This window comes from Scomber scombrus, chromosome 6 (genome assembly GCF_963691925.1).
Source record: "Scomber scombrus chromosome 6, fScoSco1.1, whole genome shotgun sequence".
NCBI classification, from domain to species: Eukaryota; Metazoa; Chordata; class Actinopteri; order Scombriformes; family Scombridae; genus Scomber; species Scomber scombrus.
In genome coordinates this window covers 27,956,950-27,974,682 of record NC_084975.1, presented here as the reverse complement: position 1 = coordinate 27,974,682, position 17,733 = coordinate 27,956,950, and the positions used below count along the sequence as shown (strand labels likewise).

The window sequence follows — 17,733 nt, the reverse complement described above, 5'->3', positions numbered from 1 at the left end:
TGCTGTGACGACACAGTGAGCTTCACCTAAACTCCTTTAAAGTGGAAAGAAAGAAACAAGTGAGTTGTCTCTTCTCTCTCTCACATCTTTGTCTTCGGTGGTGGAGTAATTAAGCGGACCGTTATGACCCGTCTGTTCCCGTCACTGTAACCATAATCACAGCACACGCACACACACGCGCGCGCACACACACGCACACACACACACACACACACACACACACACACACACACACACACACACACACACACACACACACACACACACACACACAAATCACACTGCTGCGTCAAGCTAGAAAGAGTTAGATGAAACCAGACCGGAAGTTAGAAAAGTTACACATGAGAAACAAAAGCATCTTATATTAGCATAAGAAACAATGAATAACCTGTACAGTACAAGATAAGAACAAAATGAAAACATCATGAGGTCAGGTCACCTTGAGATGACTGCATGAAGGAGTTTTATTTATGCTGCAGACATTATTATTGAGCTCAGGCTGATTTTTTTGTGCAAATTTGACGTCAGGATGCAGCAAAATTTACAAAAACTGGATGAAATAATGTGCAGTAAACACATTAGCCCTTGTTCAAAACAAATTCATAATCTCATAAAGTGACAGTATTATTGAGAAGCTGATGGATAGCTTATTGTTTATTGTCTTATATGTGCCAAATACATTATGACAGTCACAGTAAGCATATGAACATTTAAGTAGGACCCCGAGCCTTTAAAAAAACAAGCTAAACACCTTCAGACCTTACTAATTTAACCATATTAGCTCCTTCTGAGTCTGTGTTTTTGAACATTTCAAATAAGCTTCTCTTATGTGCTGTAAGGAAACATTAGCTGGTCCATCTTTAACCTCTGAAGTGTGTTTTTGTTATTTATCTATTTACTTATTAGTCATTTATTCATTAAGAAAAAATGGTTTACTCCTCAAAGGGATTGCAATTAGAACTAAGGAGGGGTGAAACAAGATGATTGGTGGAGAATCATCTTATAAAAAGCACAACAGCAGAAGGTAAAATCACTGGTTGAACTGGTCACCACACACACACACACACACACACACACACACACACACACACACACACACACACACACACACACACACACACACACACACACACACACACACACTCTCTCTCTCTCTCTCTCTCTCTCTCTCTCTCTCTCTCTCTCTCTCTCTCTCTCTCTCTCTCTCTCTCTCTTCATTTCAACCTCATCATACCCTTTCCCAGCTCTTTTATTTTGAAGGCGGACTCCGCTGTTTTCCGGCATTAACGCGACTGCCAGCAGAGATGGAGCGCCTTGTGGTCGCAGTAGGCACATCCTGACGCACACAGCGCGCGTACACACAGTCACAGCAAGACAGGTAAAGAGGGGGAGAGAAGAAAAAACATCTCAACATTTTGTGTGTGTGTGTGTCCCCGGTCGACCCCTCACAGCCTCCCCGCAGGCTCATGGAGAGCGGAGCCCTGCTTGTCCGTACCGGGGGCAGGTTGATCGGATGCCTTTCACCACACCAGCGCCGTTAGATGTTTTCCATTCAGGATTAATTGGTTGACCAATGGCTCCCAAACATGCGCTCCTCTCCTCCAGCAGCAGCAGCAGCAGAAGCCCCGGGGTCGGAGGGGTAAATAATAAAGAAGACCCCCTCTCTTTCTGTCCTACGGCATGGATCCTGGGTGCCGGGATGGTGGCTGTCTGCTCGCCGAGGAACGGGAAGAGGACGCGGGCGCTGGATGGGATGCTGGCCCGGTGGTTTGTGAGCATCGGCGCGGTGCTGATGCTGATGATGCAGAGCTCCCTGGCCGCTGACGGTAAGACACTGATGCTGATGGTTATTTATCCAACCTGTAAGAGTCTGCCTGCTGTGGTTACAATCATAAACACTAAACACAATATAACCTGAGCCTGAGCTGCAATGAATGTCTCCTGTTTTCAGTTCAAGCTCGATTGCTTATTGTGTGGAAGAGTTTGTCAGACTGTGTTAAATGTAAGTGATAAGATGTAAAACACCGCAGCTGTGTTGTGTTGTGTTGTGTTGTTTAAGCCACGGCAGTCATTTTGATGCGTCTGGAGCTGTTTTGGTGATCTCTGAAGGCTTTGGTGTCTTTCTCGTAACCTACATAATGTTCATGTATCTAACCCAATGCTCCATCTGTATTTAAATGTTGTTCTGGTTATATTTAAACCATTGATGCGGTCTCACATAAGCCATAACCGATGTCACGTCCCCAAAACCAAAGGCTCCGGAGCGCACGGTGCACCATGCAGCCACAACACGCACCGCGGCCGTCTCTCTCTCTCTCTCTCTCTCTCTCTCTCTCTCTCTTTCTTCCTTTCTCCGCCGTTTCTTTACATTAAGCCGGAAACTTTTTATTCATTCTCGGAGCACTGAGCCGCGGGGGGTCGTCAACCTCAAACACATCCATAGGGGACGTTTCGTAGCCGACACAGATAAATGATGGATGATCTCAGTGTCCTCACAGCCATCCGAGGAAAAACACAAAAATAGCAGCAGAGACACATTCACATACAGCTCTGTGAGAGGAGCAGGCTTATATTTATATTATAAGTCATTATAAATATTCATAGGTGTTATAATGACGACAGAATCTGATCAGTTTTTAAAATGATTTATTCTGTGTTCATTTTTACTTGTGGTTTATGCATTTAACCTCCCCGGAATTATTCATTATGAATTAATTAGTGACTATAGCTATGCATTGTCTTAACCATCAACTCCAATCAACCTCTAGGTGTCGTTGTTTGTCATTTGCAAGCCATTTTCAGTTGGCCAGAAGCTCAGAGGAGGCCTGGCTGGCGTTTTTTTTAGTTAAGTTTTCCTTTATTCTTTTTCTTTGTAGATTAAAGGTTATTGAAAATGAATGAATATCAATGCAGCATACAAAGAATGGTCGTAAACATGCACAAAAAGTGATCAAACTGTATTTATATTCAATGCAGCCCAAACCTATCCAAGGATCCAGATGTTTAGGTCAGATGCAACCAGCCATTAAACTCACTTAACCCAAATCACGTCAATCGTTTAGCCATGCAGATAGGTCAGGGTTTAGTTTTATTAGCAGAGGTTTGGAGATATTGGCGAATCCGACTTGTGACACCAATGAAATCTCAGCGTCGGCGCTCACAGCCCCGGAAGGTGACATTTGGAAAAACTTGAATGTCAAACGTTCTCTCTCTTTTCAGGATTAATGTCGCAGTTTTTCTCTGGATAATCTGCTTTGGACAGTTCTCAGAATGAGACGTGATCTTTAAGAAGTTATTTTAAAGAAAGATTTATTATCATTTCTCAATTCACATCATCTGATAATACCACAGATGATAGAACAAGTCTCTGTGTATTCCCTATAGCTGTTCTGGTACAAAGAGATAAGTCAATCCCTACCAAAATAAAAGACAAAAAAAGACACTTAATTAAATACACCTTAGTTCCTTTTCAAGTACCAGGTTTCTGTTAAGTGTGGGAGGTTACTCTTAGGTCTCTATAAAATAGTTCCTTTCATTATTAAGTCATTAATCTATTCATTCAGAGAAACTTTGGAGATCTCAGGAGGGGTTTTTTTCTCTTCCTCTATCCATCTAAATCTTTAGTCTGGATAACAAAGATTGCCTTCTTAAGCAAATACGATTCAGGGCCAGAAAATAAAAGTATCCTGCCTAAACGCAGCCTGTGCAAACACTCAGGAGTCCCATATCTCTTTAAAACAATAACACACCTTCAATGTCAACCTTCATAGTTTCCTAAAATGTTGTAATTAGAGGAGAAAAACCAAAGCAAATGGCCTCTTTCCATTTTACACTTACATCACGGGTCTGACTGGCTGCCCTGCTGGCTTACTTCTGGTTTATATAATGCGATAATTATTTAAGCGAGAGTCAGAGGAGGACACTCGCTCGGTAACACCTTAGCAACCTTTCATTAACTCTCATATTTGGAAATAATGAAATGCCGGCTCCTCTTGTTAACGCACACACACACGGCTGCTCCTCTGGGTGTCATTTGAGGTTAATAAAGTAAGACTCCACCCTGGTAGGAGTTCAAATGTATTAAGTGCGTAACTCTTTGTACATTTGAGAGTAACGGCGAGAATGCAGAATATGGAGAAGATCGCCAAAGTATTTGGAGAAAAAAAAGGCAGTTTATCTGCTCGGCTTTCTCCTCGAGTGAAAGCTGAGCAAATCGCCCACTCGCTCTCAACATACAGTATCCTCTTTTATATCATGCTGCTGTGCCACTTAAGAGCAAGCTTTTCCATAGCATGGCTCAGGGAGATTTGACTCTCTCTCTCTCTCTCTCTCTCTCTCTCTCTGTCTCTCTCTCTCACCTGGTTACTCCAGCATTCATCTGTTCCAGGTCTTTTTTACAGAGAAAAGGTCTGATTGTGTTTTGTGATTTGTTTGCTCTAATTATAACAACAAAAATGGTGGATGTTTTGGAGGCTGATGTGATGCTTTGCTGCTGTGTGTGTGTGTGTGTGTATATTTGTGTGAGTATTTGTGTCTGCGGGCACATACAGTACGTGTGCGCTTGTAGGTGTTTTCTTTAATAGGTCTACAGAGATCTTCATCCTCAGTCAATAGCTGAGATCTATTGCTCTGCGTTACCATGGGAACGGATCTGCAGCTAGTACTTTTTTCTCACTGTGTGTCTGTGTTTGTCAGTCAGGGATTGAAATAACATGTGCGTAAGTGCCAGGTCAGAGTCTGTTGCTTAATAATCAGCGTCAGATGACACACCAGTGGAGATGAAACGTTCTCTAAACTAAAGCACCAAGACATTTTATTGGGTTTTAAAGTGAACTCTCTTGCTTCCAACATCCGGTTTTCTGGTCATCTTTGAATCGCTCACTACATACTGCAGTAGTTTTATTACAATTACACACCATTTGTGCATCTTTTTTTCTTTTTTTCCCTCATTCTTCACTAGATGTATTTTGCGAACAGTTCAAGGTAAGCTGGCAGCTTACCAGCATTTCTTCCTGTTATTTAGATGAAGTGGTTCTGTCCAGAAGGCTCTGGGGAATAAAGCAAGATTTAGAGATTGGGCTGCAGCCAGTGACTCATTTTTTCAAAATTAACATGAGCATGTGGCAAGATGATAGATTGTCCTTAGGGGGGGAATAACAATCTCTCATAGCATTTCTGTTGATAGGTAGTTTAATTGTTTAGTTGCTTAAAACAGCACATAAATATAATGATGACTATACGTTACATATATGATATTAGGCACCAGAAGGGCACATTTGAAATGTTTGATACTTTATTGCCAATACAATAAATGAGTTTTGGTGCTGATGCCAAAGCACTTTTTTAAATAATGTTGAGTAATATTCAAATGTTCATTTAATAAAGGAGTTAAACTTTTCACCGAGGTTACCCCAGTCTAAAACTGTCAGCATTATGATTGAAGTCAGAAATTATCTCATCTACAAACAAATAAACAATATATTAAATATAAATGAAAAAAAACTGAATGAACTCATTTATTAACTGGGAGATTTGTCACTGGATTTAGCATTCCACTGGGGGAAATCTTCAGATGGCTTTTTATAAGACACCAGCAACCCATCTAGCTACTTTTTCCCCATCATGGCACCAATATTAAAGGGTCAGCTCACAAAAAGTTGTTAGCTTAGCTTGTTTGCTAATGGGACAAAACTTTCAGTTTAGTCCTAAGACGTATTTGTGACATCGCTACGATAGCTTCCACCATTTTCGGATTCTGCGGCTCTTCGTCCGCTCAAAGCTCAGCACTGTCAAGACGGCTTGCTATTGGTCGAGAATTTGTGGGTCGAAGTTCACCGAAGTTGAACTTGACTTGAAAATTAGTCACACTACCAAATAAACTACAATTTATAAGTGTGTTGTTATATTTGTGTATTTGTGTGATATAGGATTTGTGCAATTTACTTTTATTTCTGTGATTACTAGCAATATGTTATAATTCATGATTATTTTAATTTTTTGGTCTTTGTGATTGTTATGACTGTATATCATTTTGGCATTAATGGTTGTTCTATCTATCTATCTATCTATCTATCTATCTATCTATCTATCTATCTATCTATCTATCTATCTATCTATCTATCTATCTATCTATCTATCTATCTATCTATCTATCTATCTATCTTTTTTCTACCCTGTCACTTTTCATTAAATGGGTTCAACAGTTGAGTACATACATGGATGTTTGAAGCTCTGCCCTCCTCAGTGTGTGTGAGCGTGTTGCTAATCTGTTTGGGTGTTTAAAAAGCTACGCTGATTGCTGTGATGCAGGTGCTGTAATTAAAGAGGAAGATTTTCAAGGTTATCAATGATGCACTACTTGATGATCGTCAGTAAATCTAGAGGGACGCTGCATCCTCATACTGACTGACTGACTGCATATGAGACCACATGTTTGCTTGTTTTCTCCGCCTTAACCTGTTTTGACTTTTCCTTCTTTCCTCCCTTCCTTCCTTCCTTCCTTCCTTCCTTCCTTCCTTCCTTCCTTCCTTCCTTCCTTCCTTCCTCCTTCTCTCTTTCTTTCCTTCCTCTCTCTTTCCACCCTTCCTTCTTTCCTTCCTCCATCCCCCTTTCTTCCTACCTACCTTCCTTCTTTTTCTCTGTCCTTCTTTCCTTCCTTCCTCCCTTCCTCTTTTCCTTTTTCCCCTCCCTCCCTCCTTCCTTCTTTCCTCCCTCCCTCCCTCCTTCCTTCCCTCCTTCCTTCTTTCCTCCCTCCCTTCCTACCTTCCCTCCTTCCTTCTTTCCTCCGTTCTTCATTCCTTCCTCCCTTCCTTCTTCCCTCCCTCCCTTCTTCCTGTCCTTCCTTCCTCCCTCCTTTCCTTCCTTCCTTCTTCCTTCCTCCTTTCCTCCCTTCCTTCCTCCCTCCTGTCCTTCCTTCCTTCCCTCCTTCCTTCCTCCCTCCTTTCCTTCCTTCTTTCTTCCTCCTTTCCTTCTTTCCTTCCTCCCTACTTTCCTTCCTTCTTTCTTACTCCTTCCTTCCTTCCTTCCTTCCTTCCTTGACTCGAGGACAACAGGAGGGTTAAACAGAGAGAAAAAAACAAACCCTCTGGAGTGTAATAGCCTGGGCGGTACTGTGAGGAATGGAACAGCCTGACCTCAGAGTCATTGATAAATCCTTTGCTGATCATCATTTATCTGCTGTTATCAATTAAAGTGATTGATCGTGCTGATTAGGTACAGCGCAGCTCGGCTCCCCCTCTGTCTCTTGTGGTTTCTGTGAGTGGAGGAGTTGGCCGAAGATCAGAGCTCTGAGAGTCTGCGCTCCCCCAAAATCTGATTAAAAGTTTAGCGTCTAAAAGTTTCTTCTGATGCAAGAAAAGAGAAGCAAACGTTATGAATGTTACGAGAGCGAGAGCAGGTGTTGCGGTCGGACTCAGATGCTCACCGAGGTTGATTTTCGAAAGTGGAACAGCTCCAGCTTAAAGGAAAGTTTGGCTTTGAGATGATGTTTGGTGCGTGCTTGCTTACTCAATCGCACGCATATCTTATATCAGCGAGCTTGATGAGATCAGGGTGCATCGCTGTCACACTGTTAAAGCTGATTTAGAGACAAACAACTGTGTAACAATCACACAACATAATCTGGGGTTGCATTGAATTTTCAGGGATTAAAAAAATCTATAAATATACATCTTTGCAGAGCTTTATTAAATGTGAAAGGAGAATAACTTTTCCCATGCATATGTTAGTTTCAGCAGATTTTGGGCACTTAAGGCACAGCGCTCGTGTTTAATGCATGGAGACTTGTCAGATGTGATACCTCCTGGAAACTTTTGATGACGTCTGACACACGAGAACGCTTGCTGTGCTACAACCTGCTTTATTCGACTACTTGGCTTCGTAAGGATTCTCGCTCCCACACGATCCCTCAGTTCGTTGGTTTAGAAACCCCTGACAAATTGAATGAATGAATGGCAGCGCGCGCTCCGCTGTGTTTCTCTTTAGTCCCGAAGTAAATAACATTTACAAGATTCAATCCAAAAAAGGTTCCTGGAGCCACAGTTCACTTCTGCTCAATTTTTTGACTCCTTACCCAAGAAAACTAAATAAAAGAGGGAAGATATGGTGGTTATCTTTAGTTCAGCTGCTTTACTCATTTTAGCAGCCTAAAGGTTCATTCTTTTAATAAAAACCTACATATACTTTGAAAGAGTTTTTGGTTGCTGTAATATCTCCTCCTCTCCATCACCGTGATGAAACTACCACAGTTTGCTTAGTTTAGATGGGACAGAGGGGGAAAGGTAAAGTTCAGCACATAACTCCCCTCACAGTTCACATTTTGTACAGCTTTATTAAACAAACATGTCTGTTGTGGTTTATTTAATATGAAGTTAAAGCCAGGAGATGGTTGCCTTAGCTTAGCATAAGAACTTGAAACAGGGGCAAACGACTAACCTTTAGTCTCTTTTGTACAGATTAAACAAAGATTCTAGGGCTCTAAATTATTAGAACATTTTTTTAATCAACCTATCATCACTAAACATTAATAGACATTAATAGAATATTTTATATACAATATAGTAAACAACAACAATTAAACAAACAGGTTTTTTTTTATTATTGTTTTCGTCAAAAATGAACCATCACAAGCCTCTGTGTTGTTGTCTGTGTGGAACAGAAAAGTTTTGTTATTAAATGAGTTGTCCCTGCTCCTGGTGCCACGACCAACAGATGCATCTTCAGTCTCAGCAGCCCAAATAGTGAATTCCACTGCATGTATGTCTGTACAGTGTGACAGTGACTACAGGTGAGTTGCAAACCTGCACAGATAGAGTTATTTAAAGCTATGAATGGGTCGTTTGGGTTCTGGAGGTGTGGTTACAGCAATAGTGTGTGGTGGATCCCAATGTGATATCTTTTCATAGGGTCTGAAATCTCTTGCGGAGCCTCTCAATGTGGTACCAACCTTCTCATGAGTATATCCTCCAAAATGTCAAACTATTCTTTTTCCACGAGCATTGAGTCATAGTCCCAAATTGATTTTCATAATGAAAATTAATAGATAAGGGCTGAAAGCTGATGACTGTTAGGGTTAGGGTTAGTTTAAGTTTAGTCTTCATCATTGGTTTAATGTTCAATAATTGTAAGTCATCTGTGGCTCTTGTTAGGCTGACATGAACTCATTTAGAACAGTTTTAATTGCAGTTATATTGGTAGTGGATCTATGCTGTATATGACTTTAATAGACATCTGAATGCCAATCAGCCAATTAGAAGAGGGCCTTTTCCCTGACCTTGTAAAAACTCCTTGGAGATCAGTCATCTGAGGTCATTCCACGGTCCTCCCCATCGTTGTCAACCATTGCCTTCCTGAGATGCTGAAGCATTTCAAACACAGACCATCAAACCTCTTTCCTCCTCAAGGAGAAAAGTTGCATGTCGTACCTTTTTAATTCACGCCAGCTGCTCGTGCTCAGACCTCAGCTGTCCCTCTTTGCATCATCACACGGTACCTACGCTCCCCCCCTTTTTTTTATTTCTTTTTATCTGAAGAGCTGAGGTGATCAGAGGTGTAGCAGTCGCCTACATCTAAGAGGATTCTAGCTGGAATCGGTACAAGATCCTGTACGTGGTCCCAGAGGAGGGATGGGGATGAGGAGGGGAGGAGGGGGAGGAAGGGGGAGGAAGGGGGGGGGGACCACAGAGAGGCACTGCATCATCCCCGCACATGTTCCCAGCTTTAAAGCAGCAGAGACTCGTTTTGCATCGCTCTGCTTGGCTGCACTCCGCTCTGTACTTCTCTGTGCCGCTCTGATTATGCACTGCTGGGCCTCTTCACACCAACGAGGGAGAAAAAAAAAAAAAAATTAGATTGAAGTTTAGCTTATGTGCGTGACACAAATTTAAACCTTAAACACGAGACTAATTCTGACCTTGGATACTTATATAAAGAAATACTAACCATCAATGACGGTTCAATGTGCCACATCAAAGAGACGTTCCAATTCTATTGCCGTTTCTTCATAGTGCTGTCAGTCATCTTTGTAATATTTTGTTGTTCGTGACACGTGTTTACCTCTCAGAGACTCTTCTTCACTGCAGGTAGACTGTGTAACGACGCTTGCTGTCATGCTAAACGCCTTCACCGGCAGCGCTGTCATCCCTTTCACTGTTGCCAGGCAGAACCACAGAGAGGTAGCTTTATTAAGTCAAACGAGGAAGCGCTAACAAACATATGATTGACACAACTGCGTTTGAGTTGGATTTCTCTCCCTCTCTCTCAATCTCTCTCTCTCCCGCGATCGTGAGCTAAACATCTCTGACGGGGAGCGCTTATCTGACGCGTACACCTCAGCCTTTTTACCCTCCATCACACATAACGGCAGGAAGACACAAACACACTCAAGGCAACATCGGCAGTAACAGACAGCTCAGTTCTGCTGCACTCAGAGTTAATCATCTATTTCTATGGAATATGTGTGTGTTTGCAAATGTGTGTGTTTAAATTTGAGTGGGGAAGATTGAAAGAGAGGGAATGAAATAGAGAAAGGGAGAGAGAGAGAGAGAGAGAGAGAGAGAGAGAGAGAGAGAGAGAGAGAGAGAGAGAAGTTCTCATATGCAGATCATAAATATTTCCCCAGCTTGTACATTAAATACATTATGCATGGCAGGGCCCTGCTACAAATCATACGGGTAGGCAGAAGCTCTTTTTGGATAAATTGATTTTATAATCCTAATTAGCCACACTTTGTTTTTTTCCCCCTCTAATCTGCGGAGGCCGAGGTTGCGTGTTTCGTCATCGGTGCGTTTTGGGAAGCGGTTAATTACTTTCCGACAGCCTCACGTGAGAAGCGCTTTGATGTACAAAGCGTCTTCACACGAGAACACTCCTCATGTTCAAAGCTCGATCGCGTGTGCATATTGCAGTGTGGAGTCACTCGAGTGTCATGCCATGCAGGTTGTGAAGTGTGTGTGTCTTAATGTGTCTGTAGGGAGCAGGAGGAGTGTGTGTGTTTGTGTGTGTGTACACATAGAACACACATCACGCTCCCCTCCAGATGTAATGTAAATATATATAGAAAAGGTTCCGCATTCTAATTAGCATGTGCACTGACCAATGCATCTCTGCACTGTGTAATAAGAAAAACAATGGAAACTTAAAGGGTCAATGCACACAGATTACACACACACGGAAAATATATGTTCTCACGTATCGCTAGCTTTAGGTCTACTTTCAGAGGCTTTATTTGATCCTCTAAAAAGACTTTACACAGAAGTAGAAAAAAAAAGTGTGGATACACAGTGGAAAACAAATTCATACCTGGCGTGAAAAGAGGACCCTGACAGCGCACAGACGGACTAGACAGAGCAGCAGCGAGTTATTCAGACCGTCAGGGAGCGATACATATACACGCAAATCTAGATTGTAATGTATTCTTCATGCTGCTCCCTCCCTCCCTCTCTTCTCGTACTGCGCAACTTTCTTGAGATATACTGTTCTTGATGCATTTCAAACATTTTGTGTATCATAGCACCTTTAATTGAACTGATCTCCACAAGGGCAGGTGGCTGTTTCTCGTTTTAGATGGTGAAGAAATGCAGAAATTAGTTTTAAATTACAATGTCCCCCTCCCACACACACACACACACACACACACACACACACACACACACACACACACACACACACACACACACACACCTTTATCAAACCTTTATCAACTTTTTTGGCATTGTGGGATGGTCAGTAGCAAGTTGTGTGCATGCCATTGACACTACTTTCTTTTTCAATGTAGTAGTTTCCTGCAGTATAGAGCAGGGATTAAACACTCAACTATTAAATAAGATAGTTGAAAGTGAATATAAGAAACAGGCTGATTTCAAGTACAACCACATTTAAAAGGGGATTCACACTCTTGGCAATGTAAACAGACAGGTGATTTTAATTATGTTTCCTAATTAGACCTCTCCTCACTACTGCGTGGGCGTGTATAGTCACCTTGACTCTCCCAATTACTTTGCTGCACTTGTAAGAGTGAGACTAAATACGCATTCAACCTATCTAGATAGAGAACGTTGTCCACACAAGACATTTTGACCTGTCACAGTAGGAGGAGCACAGGTCTAAATAATAAAATCACCGTTGGTAATTAATTCTATTTGAGGGTCTGCATGGTTCCGCGCGCACGGTCACTCTGTCATGACTTAGTGCTCGTTAATATCATTAGTAACACCTGTGCTTTCCCTACTGTGGCAATTTTAAGCATCAGCTGTGATAAAAGGTCTATTAGTACACAAAGTGAGGTCACCTCCTGAGCCCAGGTCTAATCATCCAATAACTCAACGAACCCATGTGTTTGTGTGTGTGTGTGTGTGTGTGTGTGTGGGTGGGTGGGTGGGAGTTTTAAGCTGTATGAAGGAGGAGAAGTTTCGTCTTTATCTTTTCATTCCTGCTTGTTAGATTCACTCTGAAAAACTCTGAACAATTTCCAGAACATTTAACGGACGGAAGGAACAACTGGGATAATGTAGGTCGATGATCCAAATGTGAATGTCAATCATTACTTTATAGCCCAAATGAAACCGAACGGAAATTTGTTGTCCGATCCTATTAGCGACTTTTCAAGGTCAGGAAATCAGTTTTGTGACTGAAAGCTGAGAAAATTGCAGCGTCGGCAGAGGTTCGTGCTTTTAGGAGATCTGTCTAGTTGCATGATTGAATTGACAAAAAAAAAAAAAGGTTTGGGCATGACCCCATCATAAAATGATCTCATAAGGTGGTGAAACCCCCCCCCCACCCCCCCGAACAGGCTACAAATAATAATCCCCTCCCTCCCCCCTGATGGAGAGCACATTCTGTCCCTGGTAATGACAACTGAAGAGATGAAGTGTCAACCCTGAAATTGGAAATTTCCCTCTGGAGGAGTCGGATGGGACGATGCGCAGGGCCTGGACGGCAGCAGGAATCAGAGTTTCATTCCATGTCTGATTGGTGAAATATGAAGTGAACAAGTTGCAATTATCAAATGTGGAAAAGACGGAGAGAAGCTCACTTCCCGACTCGACTAAGCTTTTAAAGAAAACCCAACAGGAGTGTGACGCTCACTCGACTACAACGCCGTCATCCTCGTCACCATCATTAGCGCCGTCGCCGTCATCGTCGCTGTAATTGCCGTGTCCATTCAAAGACATGAAAACCAAAGATTTCACACAATTAGTGTCAGTAGAAAGTGAAGAAAGGCTTCTTCTCCATTCAGAGTCTGGATTTAGCTTTTCATGCAAGTTTGGCTTTAGTTGAAGCTCATGACTTAATCATTAGGCAATGTAGGCAACTGCCTGGGGCCCCCAACTAAAAGGGGCTTCAAACAGCTATAGATTTATTATGATGTTTAGATATGAAAAAAGATAAAATGGTGTTACTATTCGAACTCATTAACCTAAAATTACCCCCCGTGCTCTACAGATTTATGGACTATTCTTTCACTGGAGAAACTCCTTCCAACACAACATCAAACAGTGAAACAGACTTGCTACAGAGCGCTAAGAAGAAAAGTAAAGCTATCATTGTAAAAAAATTTAAAAAAATTGCTCCCCCTGAAACAACCAGCAAGACCACAGTTACTAATATTTCCCTGTCGCAAAGTCTCTCTTGATGATGAGAGCACAGACCCTTCCTCTCCAAAACCCCTTGAAGAGCATTCAGTGAAGACAGAGTGGCAACTAGTATTCTATAAAAAGAAAAGTGCTTTCAGGACAGAGGGAGGAGAGGAAGACGATGTGCAGCAACATGATGCCACCAGTGATGGAAGAAGTTCACATCCTTAAAGTCACAACATTGCAATATAGAAATTAGAACTTGACCCACGTATCAGTCAGCTGATATTATAGGCCGATATTGACCTATCACAAATATAGTGTTATCGGCGAATATGTTGTCCGATATGTGCCAATATTTTATCGTAAATATAACATTATCGGCCAGTGTATCAATATACAGTAACATAAGTAATATGATATTCATTTAGCCTGAAGTACAAGTAGCCTACCTTACTTGAGAAATGAATGTAGTGTTTTTCACTGGTTTCACTCAACCTCCTTAATACCATATAGTGAAAAGTAACCAAATATATGAACTCATGTATTGTGCTTCCAGTTATGAGGTAGTATAATACTTCCATTTTATGCAACTGCTTGCTTCTCCTCCACGTCTGCTGGGATGATTCAGTTCCTTCTGTTTCAGAGGGAAACACTGTACTTATCAGTCCGCTGCATTTACGTAACAGCTTGTTACTGATTAAGATTTTACACACAAAATATATGATCAACAGAGAAAATAGTGTATAAAGCAGCTAAAATGAGCTCCACCTTGACCAGATGTGAAGTCAATCTAAGTCACTTGTGCTGATAATACTTCTGCACGTTTACCTAAGTACAATTTTGAATACAAGACTTTTATTTTGAACAAAGTATTAATAGTTTAAAGATTCAAATACTTTCTTCAGTCTCAATTAGAGAAACTAAAATGCTGATTTACCCGAGGCCCCCAAATCACTAAATCCGCCCCTGATTGCCTGTTACAACAGACTTTTCTCTGAAAGTGATTTCAGCCTCAGGACCTGCAAATGAGCCCATTTGGTTTTTCTACTGTCACTGAAATGAAATAAAAATGAGGAACATTTCAGACATTGCTTTTGTCTGAACCCCGTGCTGTTCTCGTAAGGCTGCGAGTGCGCCTTCAAACAGCCTCTGTGTTTTTGGCGCCTCTCTCTCTCTCTCTCTCTCTCTCTCTCTCTCTCTCTCTCTCTCTCTCTCTCTCTCTCTCTCTCTCTCTCTCTCTCTCTCTCTCTCTCTCTCCGCCATCCCGTCTTCAAGGTGTATTTTGTATCATTCATTCGAGCTTAGTCTCAAGTGATTCCACTATTCAATTGAAAGAAAAATCAGTGGCTTAGAAAAATCTTCCAGGACGTAGAAAATACAATCCAACTTGTGACAACTGTGTGAGGAAAAAAAAAAAATCAATTTGTTCAGATGAAGCTCGTCTTGTAGAGACTTCTTTTTTCTTTCCCTTTTTTCTAGATGTTGCTTGATGAGTTACTCGCACCCGCAGGAGCCTGTTTCAGCCTCCAAACAGGCCGGCAGACAGGCGGCAGGGATTTATTTCCTCTTTAGCATCTGAAACAGAAAGAGAAGGGGAGAGGGAAAGAATGAAAATTTAATCAGCCCTTGCTTCTTAAGGGTTGACTGAGAGATAGAGAGAGAGAGAGAGAGAGAGAGAATTTATAGCTGCTTTGCCTCCTCTCCTTCAACTCGTCGTGTATCACTTCAGCTGCTCACCTCTCTCCTTCACTCCATCACTCCATCACTCCATCACTCACTCACTACTGTGTGTGTGTGTGTGTGCCTGTCTCTCATAGTGTCTCTCCACTTGTGTGTTTGATGTAAGGTTAAATTCACAGCTGTGTGAGTAACAACCACATTTATCCTTATCTAAGCAGGGTAGTCAGTCCTGTAGTTACTGGGATTGCTGACTAACTCCCAGTGCACAGAAAGACGACTCAGCACTAAATTCAGTTTATTACAACCTGGCTTTTCATTTTGTAGTTTTTTTTTTCCATCACTGGTGAGGAGTTATCCTAACTGATAAAAATGATGAACAAAACTATAAGAAATAAGACCCAAATTGTAATAAAATAGTTTTTTTGTTATGTTTATGGGTATATATAGTTAGATTAGATTACATTGGATTAGATTCGATAACATTAGATTGCATTAGATAACATTACATTAGATTGCATTAGATTGAATTTAACGTCATTATTAGATTGAAGGAAGATTTTCAAGTCTGGCTTAAACCAATAATCAGGTGCCCAAAATCTGCAGCGCTGCCTCAACGCCAAAATGTAACTTTGATAGATTTAACTGAAGTGAATCTTTGTGTTTTGCTGTTGATCTGCAGCGGAAGGATAGTAAAGAAGAAAAAAAAAAAGGTGAATGTGTGCTGTAACTCTGGACGATATCGACTCCATTTGACTCATCGGGGCAGCTGAGACCTCATATTAGCTTCACATCAATATTTGAGTATTATTTTCTCACAGAATGTTGATTTTGTTCACCATCACTTCCATTAAAAAATCATTAGTAATCATTAGAATCAGACTCACATAGAAGGAATGTTTGTGCTGAGTGCTGAGATCAATTTTGAATGGTAAAAAAACTGACATTACTTTATATACATATAGTAGGTAGTTATGCACAGTATATATACAGCCTGTTCAGATATAGCTATAGTAAAGGGATTGGTCAGTAAATCCCTGTCTGAGTGTTACATGAGCACCTGATTGTTGTTTTAAGACAGACTTGAATAAATGCGAACTTATCCTTTAATCCCCCTACTGGGAAACTAGTTCACCCTCACACAGAGTAATAACACAGAAACAGACATCAAACAGGTCACAGCATTAGAATAAATAAAAAAATAAAAAATAATTTGATATATGAAAGATGAGAATAACGCACCTAAAAATGAAACCAATAAAACAGGCTTTATATGAACGATGAATATATTTCATTATCAAATAAATAAAAAAGGTGCAGAAAGGTGCCTTAAAATTACCTTGCTATTTTCACTAGATAAGCTCAGGTTTATTGCAATATGCAGAAGTATCTCTTCTGTTGGCATGGTGATCTTTGAAATATTCTCTTAATGCTCATGTTTGATGGTAATATGAAGATGCTTCTAAACAGCTTATCCCGAGTTTGACCTCAGCCGGGGGTTTTCGGTTTATTATCCTGCACACTCGGTACATGTAAATAACAGCTAAATCTAAGTGCCTTTTAAAACCAGGGGGTGATTCAGGCCATGGACATATTTGGACTGCAGATAAAACAATTATATCATGTTTAAATGAGAGCCGAATTATTTAAAAAATGTAAAAAGCCACTTCATTTGTGTTTAAAGTCCTACAATCAGATGCAATTAAGCGAATCCATTTCCACCTGGTCGCTTATTTATCCTTCATTATGTGTGTGTGCTGGACCGAAATCGCATCGCTGTGTAAACGGAACAACTGCTTCCAATGAGGACTGTAATTATTCCCCTCGGGTAAATCAAAGTCAACCCTGCGTGGTTCTGACCTCCCCGCACACACACACACACACACACACACACACACACACACACACACACACACACACACACACACACACACACACACACACACGCACACTCTGATGTCTATTAACCAACTCCTGATGACAAAAAAAAAAACCTACATAAAATATTCAAAACTGTGCATAATAAGACATGCTGTTCAAGACCTACTTCAGGTGTTGGGAAGCTGTAAGCTGCCTGTGCACTCAACAACCCCAGATTAGATTGTGTGTTTGTGCCAGGTTAAAAAAAAAAAAGAAGAAAAACAAGACGGCTGTATTGAATTCACTGTGAAGATCAGTGGTGTGTTACTGCTGCAGAGGCTTTACGAGGCCAGGGCCTGACTTTAATCGCCCTGAGCCTTAAGATGAAAGGTGCAAACAGCTGAGAGCACAGTGTCTTTAGTTTGTATTTTTTTTATACTCAAGGATTGAAGTAAAGTGCTGTTGCTGAGCTCTGCAGTGAAATCGCTTCTTTTTTTCTTTTTTTCTTTTACTTTAAACTCTGTGATGTCTTCTTAACTGGCACAAACTGTCGGGAAAGATCTGCTAAGTGTGTGTGTGTGTGTGTGTGATTTTATGTTTCACTTGGTTACATAACGAGCAC

At 41.1% G+C, this 17,733-nt stretch overlaps 1 protein-coding gene across 1 annotated transcript in view; it reads left to right on the top strand.

The window, feature by feature from the left end:
• Positions 1–1,573: 1,573 nt before the first annotated feature.
• The window catches only part of kiaa1549la (KIAA1549-like a), a 98,497-nt gene continuing 82,337 nt past the window's right edge, over positions 1,574–17,733 (top strand). The window contains exon 1 of the mRNA XM_062421307.1: positions 1,574–1,826. Within this exon, the coding sequence (XP_062277291.1) occupies positions 1,574–1,826 (253 nt within the window). The remainder of the gene's footprint in view (positions 1,827–17,733) is intronic.